The sequence below is a fragment of the Fundulus heteroclitus genome, chromosome 4 (genome assembly GCF_011125445.2).
Source record: "Fundulus heteroclitus isolate FHET01 chromosome 4, MU-UCD_Fhet_4.1, whole genome shotgun sequence".
NCBI classification, from domain to species: domain Eukaryota; kingdom Metazoa; phylum Chordata; class Actinopteri; order Cyprinodontiformes; family Fundulidae; genus Fundulus; species Fundulus heteroclitus.
Genome location: NC_046364.1, coordinates 6,313,023 through 6,336,749, shown reverse-complemented (window position 1 = coordinate 6,336,749; position 23,727 = coordinate 6,313,023). Strand labels below are relative to the sequence as shown.

Genomic DNA, 23,727 nt, shown 5'->3' with positions numbered 1-23,727 from the left:
ATGTCAAACTTAAGACCTCTCCATTACTAATCAAAAACGTTCTATCTGAACCATTTGTCAAATATCTTCCACTGTGCAAGTTATTCAATTTCAATTACATTTTATTTATATAGCACCAAATGATGAAACATGTAATCTCAAGGCACTTTCCAAAGTCAAAATTCCATCAGATCCTCCAGGTTGGTCAGAAAGTTTCCTCTCTTAGGAAACCCAGCAGGTTGCATCAAGTCTCTCCAAGCAGCATTCACTCCTCCTGAAAGAGCGTAGAGCCACAGTGGACAGTCGTCTGCATTGTACATGGCTTTGCAGCAATCCCTCATACTAAGCATGCATGAAGCGACAGTGGAGAGGAAAACTCCCCTTTACCAGGGAGGAGAACCTCCAGCAGAACCAGAACAAGGCTCAGTGTGAACGCTCATCTGCCTCCACCCACTGGGGGTTACAGAAGACAGAGCAGAGACACAACAAGAGAGACAAACAAGCACAGAAGCACACATTGATCCAGTAATCTGCTCTACATTAGATGGTAATAGCGGACGATCTGTCTTCCCTGGATGATGTCACAGCTAACAGAACACCAGTCCAGGTGTACCTTCTATGAAGAAAAAAGAGAGAAAACAAAAAGGTAAAAGCTGAAATGACAACAAACAATGCAAATTGGAGAACAGTAGGAGAACTCAGCAGAGTGAGATAAATAGAGCCTGATGTCCTCCAGCAGCCTAAGCCTATAGCAGCATAACTATAGAGGTAGCTCAGAGTAACATGAGCCGCTCTAACTAGAAGCTTTGTCACAAAGGAAAGTTTTAAGATTAGTCTTAAAAGTAGACAGGGTGTTTGCCTCACGGACCAAAACTGGGAGTTGGTTCCACAGGAGAGGAGCCTGATAGCTAAAGGATCTGCCTCCCATTCTACTTTTAGAGACTCTAGGAACCACCAATATGATGGAGATTGATTATTAAGGGATTTATATGTTAGAAGAAGAAGAATTTTAAATGCTATTCTTGATTTAACAGGAAGCCAATGAAGGGAAGCTAAAATAGGAGAAATATGATCCCTCTTGTTGATTTTCATCAGAACTCTTGCTGCAGCATTTTGGATCAGCTGAAGGCTTTGAACTGCATTTTGTGGACTTCCTGATAGTAAAGAATTACAATAGTCCAGCCTTGAAGTAACAAATGCATGGACTAGTTTTTCAGCATCACTCCTGGACAGAATGTTTCTAATTTTGGCGATATTCCTGAGGTGAAAAAAGGAAACTCTGGAAATCTGTTTAATATGGGATTTAAATGACATGTCTTGGTCGAAAATAACACCAAGATTTTTTACTTTATTACCAGAGGCCAAGTTAATGCCACCCAGATTAAGTGATTAATAAGTTTATTTTTTGAGGACTCTGGTCCAAAGATTACAACTTCAGTCTTGTCAGAATTTAAATGCAGGAAATTTAAAGTTGCATCTAAAGTCATTCATCTTATGATGTCATCAAGACATGCCTGTAGTCAAAGTAATTGATTGGATTCATCAGGATTTATGGATGATATATGATGGAGTTTGATTATTAAGGGCTACATACGTGAGACAGACTATTTTAAATTCTGTTCTTGATTTAACAGGAAGCCAATGAAGGGAAGCTAAAATTGGAGAAATATGATCCCTCTTGTTGATTTTCATCAGAACTCTCGCTGCAGATAGAAATAATAAATTTGTATCATTCATATAGCAAAAACTATTTTTTTTTATATCTATTATTTTCAACAAAAATTATACTCCATTTCTCATCTGCCCCAGTCCCATTTGACCAGCACAGAGTCTGCTCCATGTTCTGAACAACGCTCCTACAGTAATGCTCCGTGTTGCAGTTCTGGTTGGGATCATAAACATCTAGCTGTGAATGCACATCCTGTGTAGCTCAACAGTTTAACAAAACCTTAGATTGAAATGTGTGTTTCCATCATTCTGCTAAAAATCTCATTTTAATTAATGTTTTGCCAGTTTCTTGCTCATAACTATAAAATACACCACAGTTCTGCTGATATCATTACCACAATCTCACAATTTAGGATTAAATATTTAAATTACTTTATAAGACTAAATCAGAAAAAGTCATATTTGAGTTTGAATTTATGCTTTCTTGTATTTTTGTGTGGTTTTACAGATTATTTTATGGATCTTGTTAATTTTTAGTTCTAAGACTAAGGTTAGATGGTTTTTTTTGGACTAGACTGTAGTTTTTAGTCTAGATGAGATGTTCAAGCGTAAATCAAAACTAACTACAGAATATGATTGACGCACATCTAAATGAGGTCACTATAAAGCTCCTAAGTTGAAAAAAGGTCCATTTCTCATTATAAAAAGGAACCGAAATGAAGGGAGAAAAGGTAACCAGTAATTAAATCAAAGAATGATTTGTTAAACAATATGAAAACCCCAGAAAGTTTACAACCAACTCTACAGGATCCTTTGTGTCATCTAAATATCTAACAATATATTTCTGGTTCCTAGCTCCTCTGTCTTTAGTGCATAGTCAGTAAAAAAAGAGAAGTCGTACTGTACACCACAAACACCAGCTTCCACACAAATCCATCCACATATCCATGAATAACAGCCACAATAAACTCTGAGCTCGACTTTGACAGTTCAAGGACCTTCAGGGTTTAAACAACGGAGGAGGAGGCTGAGGGCCCGAAGCGGTGTTTCGACTGTGTCTGGACAAAGCAGGGGTGGGGTGGGGTGGGGGGGTGGGGGGTGCTGAGATGTGGAAGAGCTCCACCTCCACTCAGGACAGAAAAGGTGAGTCATAAAAGGGGGGAAGCAACAAAGACCACATGACTGACCAATAAAAGGCTGCAGGAGAACTCACACCCATATTTCTGCTGTCCTGGGCGGCCCTGAGCCCCTCTAACCAGGAGGACGCCTCACCTTGAGCATAATGGGACTTTAATTTACAAAAATGTCCTTTTTTCTAGTGGAAATTAGCAGGTAAAACTGTAAAAAAAAAAAAAAAAAAAAAAAAGGGGCCCTCCTCTTCAATACGAGAGCCACACAAACACACCAGAGCATGACAAATGATTTGCTGTTTAATTTATTACGCTGCCAGCCGCGAGGATTTGCTGGGATGTTTTGTTCCAGGCTGCTGGCTGTGTTCTCACTCTTCCAGCAGCACCTCCCACCGTAGCGCAGTGCAAGAGTTAATTACTGTTCCCCTCGTACCAACGCATCAAATAAGATTTGGTCGCCATCACAATAAATCATCACAGCCGGAGCCAATATTAAACGCCACTCCGGGCTTTTGATGATTAGCCCTCCTTAAGACCTGGAAGTCCTGAAGATGCTCTTCAGTCAACATTCAAAAGGGAGACGCAACAGAGTTTTATCTTCTTCAAGGTCACTCACGAGCTGTTTTCTGCAGGAGGAGGAGAGTTTATGGAAGTGGATAAGAAGTTTTGTGATGCAGTTTGTGTGCTGTAAAGTACACCATAGGAGCCTAGCAGGCAGCCGATGGATGCCGTTAAAAACTCTATTTCTGGTTTACGACTCCGAAAGGAGGCTGAGGACAGTTAGAGTGAAGAAGCACATCAATACCCCGCTTCTCACTCCAACCCTCATTTTCTCCTTCCTGTAAACTACTGTGCACTGCTCATGCACAGGTGCAACTAAAGAACTCTAAATATAATTGAAAATTTGATTTTGGTTATTTAATCCATAAGCAAAACTCATGTACAGTTTTTTTTTTTTTTTTTTTTTTACACACTGACATATTTCAAACTTTAATTCCTGTTCATTTGGATGAGTATGGCTTAAAGTTCACGAAATTCTGTTTTTCAGAAAATATAAATATTATATCAGACCAATAAAAAAAAAAGTTTTTATGTATCTGAAAATCATGTCTGCATTCTGTGCAGTATATGCACTCAGTACTCGGTTTATATGAAATATGGCCTAAATGCAGATTGGCCTTAAGGCGATCAGCCTTTGGGTCTGCTGAGGGGTGAGAGAAACCCAGGGTAGCTCTAATGAAGCCTTCAGCTCGTCTCCATTGTTCACTCTGCTATCTAACATCTTGCGCTTAACAATAACTTGTAGATTGTCTTTTGGGTTTAGGTCAGCCCAGCTTAATGACGACTAACACTCGGGTCATTAAAGCAGGTATTTGTAATTTTGGCAGTGTGGTCAGGTGTCAAATCCTGCTGGAAAATTAAATCAGAATTTCCATAAGGTCTGTCAGCAGAGAGAGGCATGAAGGGGTTTAAATTTTCTCGGAAGACAGTAGCTTCTTGACTTTATACAACACAGTGGACCGCCAGCAGGAGATGACATCATCATGATTATGAAAACTTCACAACAGACCTCAAGCAACTTGGATTCTGTTCGCCTCCACTATTCTGGAACCTTGATTTCCAAATCAAATGCAACATTTACTTTCATCTAAAGTAAAAGTCTAAACAGAGGACTTTGAACCCCTGAGCAACAGACTGGTCTCTTTCCTCCTTAGCTCCACAATCCTCTCAAGGATGCAGTTATCTCTGTTGCTTGTGGAACTTTTTTCTATCATACATTTACCTTCTACTGAATTCTCTTGGATACAGGACTTTAACAACCAGCTCCATTAACAATACCCTATTGTGCAGAGTCTCAGCAACTGTCTGCTGGCCAAATATGTCAGTCTTCCTCATAAATGGATAGGCCACAACATGGCAAAAACATAACGTTTCTGCACTACACACTGCAAAAAGGGAACTAAAAGTAAGTAACATTTTCTAGAAATTAGTGTATTTTTCATTGATTTGAGCAGCTAAATAAGACCATTTGCCAATGGGATTAGTAGTTCTACCCCTAAAATAAGATATTTAGATATTCTGCACTTGAAATAAGATGATGGAGATGCATTGTTCCTACTTTAAGTGCAAACATCTTATTCCATTGGCAAATAATTTTATTTACCTGCTCAAATCAAGAAAAAATGCACTAATTTCAAGAATAATTTACCTAATTTTAGTTCCCTTTTTGCAGTGCAAAATAGGCCCTATGAGGTTGTTCAGTAAATGTCATGGTGCATGAATTGGTAACATTTTCTTTCGTCTCCAGATCCAAAAAGTTCAGGATGAAAATTTTCAGTGAGGCTTAAAGAAATCCCATTCCTCAGAGGATGTCCTGCTCTGTATGGCACTGGGGCGGTGGAAATGGATCCACTGGGTCTTGAAGGTTGAATGGTTCAGGCTTACTAAAGCACAGCCCACAGAGGCTCGATTAAATGGGCATCTGTGGGGTTTCAAGGATGGGCCAATGCCATAGAATCCTTGGTATATTACACTAAAACCAAGTGTTTGTACTTTTTGAAGTTAACAGCAGTTTGGCTGCATGTGTACATTAACTCATAATACCTGCCATCCTGTGGGATTATGGATTCAATCTCCTGTGGAACCAACTCCCAGTTTTGGTCCGTGAGGCAGACACCCGGTCTACTTTTAAGACTAATCTTAAAACTTTCCTTTCTGACAAAGCTTCTAGTTAGAGTGGCTTAGGTTACCCTGAGCTATCTCTGTAGTTATGCTGCTATAGGCTTAGGCTGCTGGAGGACATCAGGGCCCATTTTTCTCACATTTTGCATAGTTTATTATTTCAAAATTTAAGTTTCTGTTCACTGTCATTCTTTTCTTCATAGAAGGTACACCTGGTCTGGCATTAGCTGTGACATCATCAGGGGAGGCAGATCATCTGCTACTACCATCTAACGTAGAAAGTACTCCTGGGTCAATGTGAGCTTCTGTACTTTCTGTGTCTCTGCTCTGTCTTCTCTAAGCCCCAGTGGATCGAGGCAGATGAGCGTTCACACTGAGCCTGGTTCTGGTTCTGCAGGAGGTTCTCCTACCTGTTAAAGGGGAGTTTTCCTCTCCACTGTCGCTTCATGCATGCTCAGTATGAGGGATTGCTGCAAAGCCATCAACAATGCAGACGACTGTCCACTGTGGCTCTACGCTCTTTCAGGAGGAGTGAATGCTGCTTGGAGAGACTTGATGCAACCTGCTGGGTTTCCTTAGAGAGGAAACTTTCAGACCAACTTGTATAATCTGATTGAATTTGACTTTGGAAAGAACCTTGAGATGACATGTGTTGTTAACTGGCGCTATATAAATAAATAAAATTGAATTTAATCATAACAGGGTTTCAACATTATTCTAATGTAAAAATGTAATGCTTTTCCACACTAAAAATGTATGCATGAGTATTTTTTTAGCCCAAGTATAAAAAAAGGTTCACTTTGAACTTATTGTTGATATTTCTACAGTCGTCATTAAATAGGAAGTCTGGAAAACAGAGAGACCATTTTATGGGGAAAAATGGTTGATAGCTGGTTGGATCGATACAGCGTTTAGAGAATTTCATAGAAAATGAAGTATGGAAATTAAGCTTTTTTTAAGTGTACATTTCTTTGCTCCGCATTGACAGACGTAAATTACGCTAAAACCTAATTACATATTTCTCAAACCTTTTCCAGACTGGGGGGAAACTATACAAGCAAAAAAACAAAAACAACTACTAAATAAAATGTCAGATAAGAAAAAAAAAAGATTTCAGTTGATATGGTGCCACAAATATTTTGACATGGGGTTGTGTATTAAATATGACTTAAGACCTTATGCAGAACAAATACATAGTAGTAAAGATATGGCATAAACAAACAAACAAAAGTGTATTAGGTCTTAAAAGCAAATCTGTTTTATGCTTCTCCTTGTAATCTATTGTCGTCCTTTTCCCCCTGAATTGTTTATCTGAGGGAGCAAAGAACAAAGCATCCAACAGCATTTGTGCAGCGTCAGAGTTTTTGACGTTCTTATCTAGTAGGCAGCAGGCGGAGGCTGAGCGTGGCCACAGGCTATCGAACATCAACCACCTCTGTCGCTGTGCGGGTCATTTATTACCGTAGATTTCATCTGATACCTGCTCAGTGAGTGGACAGCCAGTCCTGAGGCTCATTCATCTGCACATCAGGGCCTTTCATTGTGTAAAGAGGGTCTAAACTTACATATGCAATCCATGTGTAATATAATGACAAATCTTGGTGAGACAAGTCACACCATTACCAGCAGAGACATGGTTTACCTGTTAGTAAATCGTTATACAGTCCTTATCTCAGTTATCTTGAAACACATCAAACGCTGATCTTATATTTTCAATCTTTTTGTATTGCTCAGCTTTTCTTTTGAGCTGAGGGGGACTTGCTGCTGTGTTTCAGATCATGGTCCTGTTCTGTTTTTGTCCATTTTAGCATAATTACTCTCACTGTGCTTCATTGGAATCCCAGAGCCTTAGAAATGACTTTACATTGTAACAGATATAATTAACTGCGCTGATTTTTGAGATCTTCGAGCCTGCTTCATTTGTTATTTCAGTAACTTCTTGATTCTACAGGATCACTAGAGAGGCTGACCAAAAGTAAAGGTAAACAAAAACAAAGGCTGTTAGTAATGATTCATTTATCATTTTACTGGGGAGACTTGTTTTTAACATAGATCTAGGTTAGTTTGGATAGATTATTGTCCCTTAATTAAATAAAACATAATTTGAAGACTGTATTATCTGTTTACAGTGGTTATCATGTTTAAGACTAGATGATCACAGATGATCAAAAACATTCAGATAAAAAAATAAAAAAATCTGTAAGGGAAACTTTCAATGACACCGTATTTATTAAAACACATTAATCCATTTAAATCTGAATCCTAAAATATTAAGATATGTGATTAAATACGTTTGGCTGATATGTTAATTGATTCTGTAGCTGATAGCTCCAGCATTTGCCAGTGCTTTTCTGTTAAAAACAGTCACAGAAGCGCACTTCCTGACTGTGAGTTACATAATTTACCTCCATTTAAGACGATTTTTCAATTATAGACTCATATAGACTAATAGATTCCGACTATTATAATCATTTCAGTGAATATTATCAATATCTTCCTGGCCATTTATTATCCAATTCTTTTGTGACATGATTCAGGAGCCTCCGAGCTGATATCAGATGACGTTTTACATTCTGCCTCTGATGGGTGATTTGTGTTGATTCTTCCCTATCACTGTAGGTGACAGATTCTGGGTGTCAACAAGCCTGACTGGATATCTGCCACAGACAGATTACCTGCTGCTGCAACTTGCAACGATGCAACCTCAATGCCCGAGAGATACCGATAAATAAATTGCGACTGTTTGGTTATATGGTGCAGGTAAAATAAGTGTTGAACACATCGGCAGGTATAAAAGTAAATATATTTCCAGTGGTGTACTAACACTCATTAAACAACTCTGTAAGAACCCACCCGGTTCCCATATGCAGAAAAAAAACAAAGTTATGTGCAGAGGTGGGTAGTAACTACTTACTTTACTGAGTTACATTTACTTGAATAACATTTTGAACAAAATGTTCTTTTAGGAGTAGTTTTACTGCACTGTACTTTTTACTTTTTACTTGAGTCATATTATTACTCAAGTATCACTGCTCTTACTTGAGTAAAATTTCTGGCTATTCTAACTACTGCAAGTAACTTCATGAATAAAGAACATATTTGTTTTAACCAAAAATGCACCAGAGACAAAAATCTAGAGTTTAGGTTAATGTGAGACTTCTGATTTGTACATGATCTTTGTTATTTGAATGTGATTTTCTATCTGCTGAGCTCATTGAGCCATTTGGACGTACGTCCAGATGAACGTACAGTAAACAGTGGATATTGTCACTGGCAGTACTTTGCACTGTTCTAAAATGATGTCTATACTTTAACTTTCAAGTCTTATGTTGGAAAAAAAAAACAATTTAGAAAGTGTTTCTATTGTCTTTAGTGTTTTTAGAATATTATATGTCTTTAAAATACCATGTTTTTACACATAACCTTATATTTTTGTCTGTCTGATTACATACTTTTAAACTATTAAATCATCAGCTGTTATGATTTGTTACTCGGTACTTGAGTAGCCTTCTTACTAAATACATTTTTACTCTAACTTGAGTAATTTCTTGGCTGACTACTTTTTTCTTTTACTTGAGTTACAACATGTCGAAGTAGTGCTATTCTTACTTCAGTACAATTTTTGGTTACTCTACGCACCTCTGGATATGTGTAAAATAATGGAATGAAACATAGATAAAGCAGGTATGAAAAGGCATGGAAAGCCATGACAACCTGATACCCATCAGTAATTAGAAAATCAACCTGCCACCTAGTGTAAATGAATGTCCGCTGGTTCAGTCCCAACTAAATTATTGGACTCATGGTCCAATAATTTATTTATCCTCAATAAAATTTTGTTACTAGAGCTGGTCCAGCCGCTGAACTTAATTAAGTTCTCCCTTTGGGGGATGATAAAGTTTATCTTTTATCTACAAACTGATAAGTTTGTGCTCCACACTTAGGTTGTGGATTAGCCAATCAGGCTGAATAAGCTGGTGAGGAAGGCCACTTCTGTCCTGGGCTGCACTCTGGACTCTGTGGAGGAAGTTGCTGAGAGGAGGGTGTTGTCCAAGTTCACATCCATCATGGACAACACCTTCCACCGCCTGCACCAGACTGTAGAGAAGCTGAGCAGCTCCTTTAGTGCAAGACTTAGACATCCTGTTTGTAAAAAGGAGCGCTACCGCAGGTCATTCATTCCTGCTGCTATCAGATTTTACAATGCTGCACTGTAACTGTGACCATAACTGTAATAAGTAATGTGCAATAACTAATGTGCAATAATCTAATTAAAACACTGGGCCACAATCCGTGCAATAATCCTGATGTAGTGACTTCTGCTGCTATCAACACCTGAACATAAGTCAGTACACATGTATGTATGTATGTACAAATGTATACAATGTATATGCACATATATACGCGTAGGTACGTATGTATGTAGGCGCATAGATATATGTATATATATATATATATATATAAGTATATATATATATATATATATATATATATATATATATATATATATATATATATATATATATATATATATATATATATATATATAGACCACTATGAATGTAAATAAGACACCATATGCCCACTCCCATTTCCTTTTTTGTATTTTTTTGGTATTCTTTTTGATCCATTGTATATATGAAGATTCACTGTATATAACTGAATGCACCTTCCCTACTCTGCACCTTCTTGTATGAGCCGATGTGACGAGTGAACTTCTCCATTGTGAGATCAATAAAGACTATCTTATCTTATCTTAGCTCTCTCTGTTTCTGCCATCTTCCCTGCTTAAAACTCTCTTAGGCTCGCTGAAAGTCCTCCTCACTACTCCTAACTTTTCTTTTTTACTTTAGGAGCTCTCTTAAGGCCTGAACTGCTTTGTCAATAAGTTTTGTCTTTCCGAAGTAAAATTCTAAGGGAAATCTTACAATTCAGGATATTCTAAGATTTTTTTCCAGTCACAGGATTCTTTGTGAATTCAGACATAGATGTCCACTGTGTGTGACGTGGTGGTACTGTGTGGTTACTGACCTGCTTTAACAGGCATGGGCTTCTCTAGGAGGAAGACGGTCTGTTTCCAGTGAGTCTTTGTGACTTGAGGACCAGTGGAGAACATCACCTGGCGCAGAAAAAGACAACCAAAAACAAAGAAAAACATAAGCGAAAAACATGAGCGAATCCAGGGCATGTTCAGTAAATAACTGGGGATACATAGTTTTACTGAAACATCCAGCAGAAGCAAATATTGTTTATGTTAAAGACAGTCATGTTTCTTCTTCATAGTCATTGAAATACTTTTCGATAAAATTCAACTTGCCAATGTTAGAGTTAATATTGTGAAAAGCTAAGTTTTAATACTAAAATATGGTAATAAATTATCCATTTTATGTTGTAACAGTCTGTTTTAATACTACTACATTGTAAAATAAATGATAGCTAGGTCTGCGTGAAAAATGAAACCTGAAATCATTATACTCTTGAAGCTAAAACACATTACTATTTTTTTCACACGGTTCCTGCTTCAGTCCCCAGTGGAAACTGTAATTTACTGGTTCAGCCACTGCACGCGCCTTGGTTCCCAGGTACAATAGAACGTGCAATCAAAAAGCACGTCCATGTTTCTCACAGAGCTTGGCATCAGCTGCTCCAACTGGCCAGGCTCTGCTGGGTAAGTGCTTGTATCAGCAGTTGGCTAAGACACTCGTCGATTGCCAGTGAACGCCTCAGGGAGGAGAAACACGCCAAAGCGTGAACATAATTGAGTTTCTGTTAAATGGCTTGGATGTTGCCGCTGCTACCGCTTACCTTGTTGCTGCAGCCTTTGTCGAAGAAAATGTCAAAGTAGCCCACAATTGCCTGCAATGAAATATGAGGGCTGTGTTAAGTTGTGGCAGTAAAATAAACCCCTGAAATTGTTTGACTACAGCTGTGACATGCAAGCTGAAAAGCCAGATATCAATACGCACAAAAAGGAATATGGAAGGTATTAAAATCAGTTTCATTGAACACATTTTTCATTATTTACATGGCTGCTTCTTCATATAGTTGACAAGAGCAAAATGTAACAACTCTCATTGGTTGACCATGCTTACCACACAAAGTTTTTATTTAACGTTATAGTTGGTAATCCTGCTCAGAAACGCTGTTTGTTATAATGGATAAAACGGTCCTTCCATCTTGAGACTAGTCAATACATTAAGTATTCAAAAAAAGGAGGTTAAAAATTTTTAACTCTGTGGGAGCTGCAGGCCTGTAAAATCTCTAACCAATCCCTGCTGTAAAGTCTGAATGGCGGTGATTGGTCAGTTTTGGTTTTGCTTCTGCAGGTATCGCCCAGTGTTGTAGTACTCGAGTCCGAGACTCGAACTCGAGTCCGAGTCATTAGCTAAATTTAGAGACTCGTGACTTGACTTGGACTTGAGCACTGATGACTCGAACTTGGACTCGGACTCCTACATTCAGATCATTCTGACTCGGAAATTGAGAAAAAGACTCAACTTTTTTTATATCATTAGGCTATAATTTTAATATGTCATTAGAATATTATTTGGTGTATGATTTTAATATCTAAATGTCGTACCGCGCACGTGACGTCACCATCTCATGAGCAACGCCCCTTGCCGCTAAGGTTGGGCAAACAGTGTGAGAGCGCACGTAGCAACCAGCCATTACACATGCAACAGACACAAGGATATGACCGACTTTACAGCTGTTAAACTTTCACAAAAGAATGTCCAGGCGCCCATTTTACTGGTAGAAGTGTGGAACAACATACCAACGTTCAGCTCAAATGATGGCTTGAGTGTCGAGGGCTCGGGAAGACGGGCCGAGTTGATAGGAAGGTAAGTCGTTGTTTTTCTCCTGCTCAGCGTTCATAGCGTCATCGGCCGTTTTTTTTCTGTTTGTAGTCACCGTCCAGGAATCGGTATAAATTTTCCGGCCCGCCGAACAATTTAGTCCAGCCCGGTGGCCAAATGCATTATCATTATCCAACGGCTGTATCTCCTCGCTGCATCGACCGATCCGCACCAGATTTGTTGTGAGTCATGGGGGAACGCTGCCGAACGCGTTTGTGGGAATCGCCCGGTGGACGAGCGAGGAAAATGCGTAACAGCGTCTGCGGTGGCGGGCGGTCGGCGGTGCGCGAACCCAGCCGGCCGGCCGGCACCGCGGCGGTGTGCGAGCCCCGCCCGCCGGCAGGCACCGCGGCGGTGGCCAATAGGCCGGAGTGCGCTTGCTGCGAGGGCCGATCGACGCCGCTTGCGGCTTTAACATCCTTCATATGCGGCCTATCAGCGTACCTCGAGTCGCTGTTGCGCGTTCCATAACAACAATGTTTAAAAACCATGGTTAGGAGACGTCTTAGACTTGGAAAAAGCGGTAGTTTTACCGAGTAAAACCAAGGGTAACTACAGCGAAAGAGTTATTAGTGCAATGGAATGTTACTGCTTCATGTCATACATCACACGTCAATAGTGACTCGGACTCGACTCGGATGAGTAGTGGACTCGACTCGGACTCGACTCGGATTTTTTTTTTTTATGACTTGGACTTGACTCGGACTTGAACACTGGTGACTCGAACCTGGACTCGGACTCGAGGCATAGTGACTTGACTACAACACTGGTATCGCCTTATTTATTGATTGTCCCACATGCCAAACATTATGACGCACTCAAATAACCCTAATGTGCATTCTCCTTCCATGTTAGTTTCTGCTTGCTGGCTGCTCACGTGCACTTCTAGTGTTTATGTATCAGGTTAGCTTAGCCGTTAGCTTAGCCGTTAGCTTTGGTGTTAGCCATTTATTGTAGCCTCCGCTGCTCTCACCGTATACTTTGAACATGGCTGAGAGTTGCAAGAAGCAAACTGCATTCATGTTTATGTGAAGAAGAGGAAGGCCTCAGTATAAAGACATAAGACCAAAGTGGATTTAGGTGATTTTTTTCCCACGATCCCCCTGAGCAGAAGAGCAGGGTTGAATGAAAATGTGTGAGAAAATAACCACTATCAGAAAATCTGAAGAGAGTTGCTTCTAAATGCATTGCATTGACCAGATCCTTGTTTACAAGGGGAAAAAAAATCTGTTTTCACAAACTTACCTTTTCTGCTCTTTTGCTATACAAAAAGCAACACATAGCACTAGGGTTGGCAATTCTTCCGAGCCAACAGGGCAGGTTTGCAAGGTTTCTGTCTATTTTTGCTCTAATTTCAGCTTCAGTCAATGTCCACCCTTTGTTAATGAGACTGTTTAGTCATTTAGCCACGTCACTATTATGTATCTGAATTACACATTAACCACTAGGACAGAGCCATTGCACTACAAAACTGTAAGGGAGTCATGCTTTTGTTGCTAATATTTAAATAGATTACAGGGGTTAATGCTAACCAGTATGTGTATTCATTCCTTGCTAATACAAGAACATAACTGAGCTATTTAAATCCCTTACAAACATTGTAGCATCGTATTTAAAGGGGACATATAATGCTTTCCAGTTCCTCCTTTTCACATTGAAATCATTCAGTTGTGGTCCATATAAAGTGGAACTGCCTTGCTTTGGTCTGAATTCCTCATTAATTTACCCTCTTGTCCCCTCTTTTACACCTGTTCTGAGAGCAACTTGTTTTGGTGTGGTCTCTTTAAATCTAAAGGCAACACTTCACACTTCGCCCCCCTGTCCAAGTCACAGAGCATTCCACTCCATCCCGTTCAACCATTTTTGGAGTATACCGGGGGACGGTGTAATGAGCAAACGATGAATTATCTGCTTGTAGCAGAATGATGTTTGGAACAGTTTAGATTTCCACCTCCCTTGACAAAAAACCCAACATCATCTGAAAAAATGCTACCCCACAGGATGATACTGCTGCAATAATGTTTCATTGTAGGTCTGGTGGTCTTTTGCTCCCACCAGGTGTATTTATTGTACCAAATCTACTTTTTTTGGGATCTCCCACAAGAATTTGGTATATTTTAGACAGGCCTAGATGTTAGAACAAGATTCTATGTTGATAACCATGTGTAATGTCTTTGATGACTGTCTTTGGATTACTATTGGTAGCAAAATGCTGTACATTTTATTGCATCCTTCTCCTGACTGACACCTTTGTATAATGACATGGTTTTGAACTTTTGTGACTTATCTTGACTTTGTAAAGGGCCTTGAGATGACATGTATCAGGAATTGGCGCTATATAAATAAGATTGAATTGAATCTGCGAGCAATGCCTTTAACCAAAGGACATAAATGTTGGAAAAATCATATTCATCATATCTCATAACATGTGGATACAAAAATACTGGATGCTATAGCTGAATCAAAAGGTGTTTTAACAAAGTAGTAGTTTGATGCACCCACGTAATTGCACTTTTTTTCTTTATATGTACACGTTTCTCCTTGCAGACGTCTTTTTTTCCCCAGCTGAATTGTATGTGACATATATCACATGAAAGATGCAGAAGAAAAATAATTTGAAATGCCTTTTGGCCCATTTACTTTGGCAAAAAAGGTGTTTATACCTTTTAATTTCAACTTACGTGTAAAATCTGGGGAAAATAAATCATCCAACTAATACATGCTGTAGGCATTTCTCCTCAAACCTCACTTATATATAAAATAAAATCTGTTCAGTAACTTGTTTTATTATTCAAGCTGAGTCTGCAACATATCCCATGTGCTTTCCTTCATCTCATCTGGCACTTGTCACTGGACAACAGAAATAAATTATGAGGCAGCCACCAACAACACTAAGGACATTTCTGCTGATGATAAAAAAAATAATATCAGAGCTTGCTACAGTTCATAAAATTAGCAAAGGTGGCCATTTTTGGTGAAAGCATTGCAATCATAACAAAATCCTCATGAGAGAAGGGTAAATTGGTTATGGAAAATAAACACTTAAAAGGTGTTTGCTCCAGTGGAGTATAAATGTCTGGATAAGAAAATTACACAAGTGAAAGATTCTTAGTTTCAGTCTATAAAACTGATAGTTGGAACCAATCTAGTGCTCCATTTGGGGTTTGGTCCTATCATTTTCTATAAATTCCACTTTTAAACTACACAACTCTTTACAGTTGGGATTTCATTTGATTCTTCATCTGAGAAGAAAGCATTTCATACTGCTAAAACAAACTGAGGGTACATCCAAGGCCAGAATACCTTTAGGTGACAATAGCCATATTTGTGTAAAAAAGAAAAGGAAAAAAAAACTCCCGCAGGCTTGTTTTTCCTCCCCTATAAGCCCCCCCGAAAGAGAAAAGCCACTCTATCAATCTCAAGAGCACACTTGTAGTGGCAACGATGCAGAACTAATAGCTTTTAATCCTGACGCAGCTGACAACTTGGAGGCCAGCTCTCCTAGACAAAGAAGAACCGAATCAATGGAAGGAAGGAAGAGACAAGAACATGGGACAGAGAGGTGGAAAAGAGGAAAGAAATATGTAAAGACGGACAGAAAATTGAAAGACAATGGAGAGTGGGATTAAAAGAATCTGCAACGATGTAAATGCAGAGAAAGGGTTTCTTTATAGGGAATTTAAGAGGTTTGCACAGCACTAAGAAAGAAGCTCAATCCACAAAGAGCTACAATAAAAACAAGTTTTTTTTTGGCATAATGGAAAAGTAAGGATTAAAGGAGAAAGTTGTGCAAACTCAACAACCAGTGTCGACAAAAGCTGTGTTCAATACCTTCCCTTCATCAACGCTTCAATCAACCTTTATTGACTGAGACAAGCAGGGGCAGCACCGCTAGCTCACAGCTAAACAGCCAGAAAAGAAGCCAAAGTGGATAAAAGAGCATGTCAACCCAATGCAATTATGGCTTTTAATGAACACTACAGAGAAGCTCGTTGCTGAGGTAATTAGGAAATTAGCTTTAATTACTCATCAGGCAGAGCAGATTCACCTCTCTCAGTCAGAAAGGCAGAGATCATCCTCAACGCGCTTTGCTGATGACAAGGCCTCGTAAGCGAGATTGATTGTCACTTCTTCGTTGTGCAACTTTCACCAGACAGCGGGGATGGGCAATTACATTCTGGGCTGCAGAGTGAAACTTGCAAATATAAAACCGACTAAGCAGTTTGGCAACTCGACACTTCATTAAAATCACATTTGAGCAGAGGAATAAAGAAGAGAAAGAAATGTAACAGCCTCAGACATTAAACACAGAAGATGTGAACGTGTTCAGATAAGCCATTAAAGACATTGATGACTCACACACTGTACTCAAGACTGCGCTAAATCTGACAAATCAGAGCCTTTTCATACTTGTTGACAGGAGAAAGGTTCCATGGGTCGCTGAAACGATCAACTAAAACCCTTTGCAAGAGCAAATTAAAAAGTATGTAAAGATCCTAGCCTCGCAACGGAAAGTAGTCACTCTTCCCGACATTCTAAGAAAATACACCAAGAAACGGAAAACCAACAGCAGTTTTATCTTTAAGACACTAACTAATGAAACACAATCATCATAGTCAAGCCAAAGTGGGAATATTTATAATGGTTAAAGCTGTTTTTTTTTTATCCTACTTTAAACTGAAACAAATCGATCACTAAATACAAAACTTGTTATACCCCATAGTCCTTAAAGTAAGAATTTATTTTGTTTGCCTGAGTAATGTTTTCTTAAAAAATAGCTTTGCTGATAAATGTCCATTCTGCAAAAGTTTGCCATTGAGTTTTGGTCACATAAATTGATTTAAAAAAAAACAAAAAAAAAACACACAAATGAATACAAATTTGAGAACAAACTTTGAAGCTGAAACACAGAAAAATCTTTGTACAAAAAGTTATAAAATTTGTATTTGACTATTGTAACCTTGCCTGCAAGCTGAATTCTTGCAGTATTTGTTCACAAACATACGAGAATGCATTTTGTCCCGCTTCCATCTTAATCGTTCGGCCCGAACCAAAAACGGTTAGGGCCAATCACGTTTGAGTATTATGCTTTAAGGTGGGACATCCCAGCTGTGTTTATTGATCGCTTTGGGATAAATAAAGTATATTTGAATTTGAAGACAAGATATGCCTAGCCCACAGCCAAACCAAAATAGACATGGCAGTACAGGAGGACTCACGTGTAGCTGCTGCCATCACGTCTGTTTTGTTAAAATCCAAGACTTCTTCTTTGAAAGACGAAAAGTAAGAAGTACCTTGACCAGCATAACCTGTTGCGGTTTCTCATGGCACCTGGTGCTTACATTTTCATTTGATACCGTGATTGGCTAAAACCAACCTTTGGGTGGGAAATAGGTGTCACTTCGCCCAACCAGCTTGGACATTCTGCTGAATTTCCCTCTTTTGCCCAAACGGATTCATTGGGAGCGGGCTCAGGTTGATGATGCGCAGAATGTACTACACATTATCAATCTGTCTTGTCAGGTTACAATTACTCCATTGTTGTAAAAAGATTTTTTGGCAATAAAGCCAAGCTGTTGATAAGCCTCCATTTCCCTGACATTACGCCACACTCAGTTTTTCTTCTTTTCATAGTAGCTACATCTGGCCTGGCGTTCTGTTTAGCTGCGACAACATCCTTAATGAGGGAAGGTCATCGGCTAAGCTATCGCTGCCTAAAACCTTATGTTCTTAGATGATACACTTGGCCCTGTTTTTCAGTGGTTAACCCCGTTTGTCTCCAAGACAAAGCTATGGACTGAACCTTTTCTGCGACTAACTGTATGCGCTCTTTTTCCTCCTCCAGACTTAAAAACTTGCTCAGAGCTCATCTTCCTTTCTCTCTTAGATGAAGCCACTAAAGGAGCTACTAGTGCCATTACTTTTTTTTACTTTTCTCCCACATGGTAAGTACTCTTGGATCAGTGCTACTACATTCTTTTTGTGTCTCTGCTCTGTCTTCTCTAACCCCCATCGGTCATGGCACATGGCCGTTCACACTGAGCCTGGTTTTGCGGGAAGTTTCTTCCTGTTAAAGGGGAGTTTTCCTCTCCACTGTCGCTACATGCCTGCTTGGTATGAAGGATCGATGTAAAGACAATGACAGAATTCAGGTGACTGTCCACTGTGGCTTCATGCTCATCCAGGAGGAGTGAATACTGCAAGTCAATGACTCAATGCAACCTGATGGGTTTCTTTAGATAGAAAACGTTTTAACCATTCTTTCTTGATTTGATTAAATGACCTTATAAGGTGCCTTGAGTTGTGAATTGGTGGTGCTATATAAATGAACTGAACTAAATTGAATTATAAGGAAAATACATTGTGGTCTGAGAAGCAAAGATGAGTATGTGGGATACGCCCATCAAAGACTTGCCTAACCCTTTATGCCAATGCAAACACAATATTTTACCATTTACTTTTGTTTTGTGTTGTTTATTGGATTGTGTCTTTGTTCCTCATATCTCAAACATCCACTGTCACTTTATTCATTTAAAAAACATGGGCCTCAGTAGTGTGTGGTAGGGCTGGGCGATATTGCTTAAAAATAAAATCTCAGATTTTTTTATTGAATCTGATTAATCAATTTTCTTCTTTTTTCATAACAACAAATTGATGAAATATATTTAAAATTCACTTTTATTAAAATAATCTCATCTGAGAGTTGACCTGAATTCAAAGTGCAACTTATTCCAAGCTTTAAAACATGCTTATAAAACAAGATGGTAGGCCCCGCTACAGTAAATAATGCAAATATAACACAAAATGTTTGCTGCTAGTTGTATAACACATCTAAGAAAAGGCTTAACTTGTGCAACTTCACACCAAGTTAAAAAAAATAAGTAAATTAATAAATTAAAGCGCCTCGTCCTAGGGTAAAAAGGTTTCCCCTTTTGAGTATTTTGACAATATATTTTCCTAAACGCATATTCAACATTGCACGCAATTTCCAAAACAATTGACCCTTATCGTGACTGATATAGTGCAAAGTTTCATGGAAAATCTCAATTCTCCTGAATTAAATCTTCAGGGGCTGCAAATTCAAATTGATCGATAAAATCGATTTATCTCCCAGTCCTGATGTGTGGGAAACCCATTCATAGCAGTCTGTTACCTCATTGAGACCCATTTTTGGGGTGTGCTTTAAAAAAAAGGTATCCCCAGGGGAGCCTCTGCTCTGTTACCATACAAACCTGTGTGGTATTATAGCTTTAGGTCTCCTTTTGGCCATGCTAATAGCAGGAGGCCATTAGGCTACCTGGTTTACAACTAAGCAAGTGTTCAGCTACATCTGTATTTGTGTCAAATTCTTGCCGTTTCTTTTTTAACCCAGTGTACTATTAAACTATTTTTTTTTTAAAGTCAAACATTTATTGTAAGGCCAAAAAATACGCAAAACATTGAAAAAAAGGTGCACAGATGAGAGATTAGGAAATTAAATGACTATGATTGGCATAAGGAAAACATGTAAACTTGTAAATGTATATAATCTATGCCTTCATTATGACTTTTTGGTGAGTATATAACATTAAACCTAAAGTTTTTAAAAGGAAAGTGATTTATATGCAATAATGAAAAGCAAACACAAAAAATTTGATATTAAGCACCAAACCTAAAGCATGGGTCTACTTTTTTGTGGCACAAGAGGCCTTTATTCATCAGTAGCTCAACAGGAAGAAGGTTTTAGAACAGGAGAAGACATGCAGGACATGGCCAAGGTTTGAGAATCGAACCCCAGGCGGCTGTATTGGGCAATATAGTCTCTTTGAGTCACCAGGCACCCCAGGGTGTCAGTTTAGTGGTTCAACAGCTCACCTCAGTTTGCCTGATTATCACTGAGAACCATTACAGGAGAGTATTACGTCATTATTCTATTTTATTCCAATAGTTTTTATCACTTTTATCTTGAGCTCTTTTAACGCCACATTAAAAGAAACCTGTCCCCTGGCCTCATTGTTATGTTATATTTTTATAAAATAAACTTTTGTACTAAATACACACTCCCATCATCAAAAAATAAATAAATCTCAGAAGGTTTTACATACTGTAAGTTTTTGGAGTTTTGAACCAGATAAATGACGATTTAGTCGATCCGTTAGATTTAACGGATACCTAAACAAAAATCTTTGTTTAGGTATTAAGTGAACCAAAATGTATTTTACACCGATCATTTAGATGGGTAAACTGATTTCACATCAGTTTTAGCTGAAACCTAGCCACATAATGCTAGTTTCAATTTAAACAGATTAAACATAAAAGTCCAATGAAATTTTACAGTCAATTTGTTTTTTGCTGCGTGTTTACTGTACTGACTATATGTTGCATAGTCATTTCAGCTCGTTGGCTGAACAGAAGAAATGGATAGGATAATTGCTTTAAATTTGAAATATGAAATCATTTTGGCTTTACTTCCTGTCTACACACGTCTGCCTGTGTTTAACCAAGCCATTGTATTTATACTGGTTTTTGTTATGCTACAAGAATCTTTTCATGTTTATAGTAAATTAAAGATAATTGGGCTTCTGACCTGTTTCTGTTTTCCTGCATTTGGATCCGTATTCCTCAAAAACTATTCACACTAAAACGTCTAATCCTGAGGTCATTTAAACCGAAATAAAACAGTAATTAATGTCCAACTCGAAAAGCTTTGCATGACAGTACAAAGTAGTATAAGTCGGTGACATAAAATGATAGAGAAAGAAAAAAAAAAAAAAAAAAGGAAAGGGAAACCTTAAAGTGCACCGAGACAAACACACCAAAAAGGACAAATCAGAATGAATGCATTTCATTTTCATCAGCGTTTAGCCTTGGGCCTAGGCTCTGTCTGTGATAAAGGATGACAGCGGGCTTCCTCACGGCCCACAGAGGAGGATCAGAGATGCCGCGGCTCTCCGGCCCCCATTCTCCGGGAAGAGCGAGGGGAAAATTAATAATTATCATCATGGATAACACCAACAGGGAGCAATTCATCATTTCTCTCCTTTTGCCGACTACATGTCAGTGTGCTGCGTGGCCCGGCCAGATACTATTATACAACGGCAGAGGGGGAGGTTGTAGAAGAGGAGGTGGGGGGGTTAGGCAGAGGGAGAAGGAGGGGCAATGAGGTGCAGGGGAGGGAATGGGTGGGAGGAAAGAGGGCTAATGTGCTTTTGATGGGGTTTATCCAGGCATGGAGGCTTCATGCATGATCACCTCTAGAGCAAGACAGCGTGAATTCCCCCAATAGAGCTCAAACTCCTCCTGGCCTTTCAACACTGCTGCAGAGATCAAACATGAATACATCTTGGGTCCAACATGCCTACAGGTTGTTTTCCTCACATCTGACGGTTAAACCAACAAAGGCAACGATCAAGCTGTGTAACGTGGCATCGTGTGATTATTTTACTAATAGGTTGCATGCTAAAATGGGGAAAACAACAAAAAAACAAAACCTATTTTATTGCTGTAAACATGTAGCACAAATAATAATAAAAAAGGATTTTAGTGATGTTCTAACAAACAGAAAATAGTAATTTTCAAGCCTGATTTTGACCAAGGTTCTGAGCAGCTCCCTTTCAGAGGAAGCAGTTTTATTTATTTTTTTTCATAACACTTTAATGCTTAAATCTAACCAACTAATCAATTAGCTTTAATCACTAAAGGTTAATTCATTTTCATATTGTCTGAAACCAAAGGTAAAATGACATGTGTTTAAAAATTCATGTCAGCATATAATAAAATGTGTATATGGAGCAAATTTAGTAAACTTCTGGCAAATAAAAACAACATATGCAGTCCTTCATTAACCAAAATTATAAAATATGCTTGATTGAGTCTCTGTTTTTCATATATCACACATCAGAAGCTGAATTTAGAACATTTCATAAGATCTCTGATCAAAACTCTGCAAAAGGCAGCAGTGGGAGTTCTGATGCAAATTTAAAGAAGAGAACATATTAATTTTATTTTATTTTATTATACTGGCATATAATGGCCGCTCACTTTTTACTTGGTTGTGCAGGAGGTTCCTTCCTTTCATATACCACTTTTTACAAATTCACTACAGATTCTGACTGTATTTTATTATAATTTTACTATGAACCGTATACAGCTGGCTTTAAAGTGTCTTAAATACAACTGGACATCTATCCCATCTATTTCACAATGATGCACTATTTTGTGGTTGTCTATTGCATAACAGCCACATAAAATTCATCCACACTTTTGTTTGTTTTATGACAAAAATGACAAAATGTGAAAAAGTTTTAAAACTGTAAGCATGACTACTTTTGCACTTATGGATTTTGGGGGAGTTGTGGCCTAGTGGTTTTGCTTTTGTCCTGGAGGTTCTGGGTTCGACACCCGCAGACTGCCACTCTGGGTCCCTGAGCAAGACCCTCAGCCCCAGAATGCTCCCTGGGTGCTGCCCAGAGGCAGGCCACTGCTCACTAAGGGACGGGTTAAATGCAAAGGACATATTTCATTGGAAAGTATGTTGCAATGTATGGTTGGACGATAATTCAATAACAATATACATCGATGGATGGACGTATATCGATGATAGAAAAAAGGGTCATCAAAAAGTTCAATAGAATAACAGTTTTCCTTCCTTTTGTATTCTAGCCTATCATGTAGGTTAATTTTACAGTCATTACATCCTCCCAACCAATCAAACGCAGACCCAGGAACACCCCCATCACCAAGCCCCGCCCCCTTCAAAGAGTTCAGAGAGCATGTGTTCTTTTTACTTTTTTAAATACTTACAGTTTTGGTAAAAAGTTGGTTGAATAAAGGGTTGAGTTTGAATTCAGTGTTTGTGTGTATCTGTATCTAGAAATAGGTTGCTAAGCAACGGTATAAAGTAGTCAGGGCTGCCCTTAAAATATATGTTTTGAATTTGTTGATAATTATCAATATCAATCAATATGATTTTTATTTTATCAATATGCTTGTTTTCTATACCGTCCAGGCCTATTGTAATGACAAATAAAGATGATGATTATTATTTTATCACTTAGTTGTTCTCAGTGTCAAAGAAAACAAGTGAAAAATGCGTAAAACATGTATGAACTGAAGTGGCAACATTGAAATTATATAGGAGTTTCAACTAAGGTACTTTTAATAACATGAATAACATGTTATTTGATAAAAAACACAGCATACTTTAAGAAATAGTTTATACTAGAGTTTACTATTTTGTGTGAAAAAACTTTCCAGAGTGATTAAATAGCTTGTTTAACAAATAATATTCATGGATAGTTGCAATACTTTAATGCAATATACTGACATAGTGGGTTACATTAAAAAGTGGGTTTTTCCATTAACTATCCCCTTCTTAATGTGCTAAACTTTGTCCTTGAAGTTGACGAGAGCCTGACCTGACACTCCGGAAG

General features: G+C 38.5%; 1 protein-coding gene across 1 annotated transcript in view; it reads right to left on the bottom strand.

Annotated features, from left to right (window-relative positions):
• prmt3 (protein arginine methyltransferase 3) overlaps positions 1 to 23,727 on the bottom strand; it is an 80,791-nt gene that overhangs the window by 3,698 nt on the left and 53,366 nt on the right. The window contains exons 14-15 of the mRNA XM_012870786.3: positions 11,265 to 11,315; positions 10,491 to 10,578 (exon numbers count right to left, since the gene is read on the bottom strand). Of these exons, the coding sequence (XP_012726240.2) occupies positions 10,491 to 10,578; positions 11,265 to 11,315 (139 nt within the window). The remainder of the gene's footprint in view (positions 1 to 10,490; positions 10,579 to 11,264; positions 11,316 to 23,727) is intronic.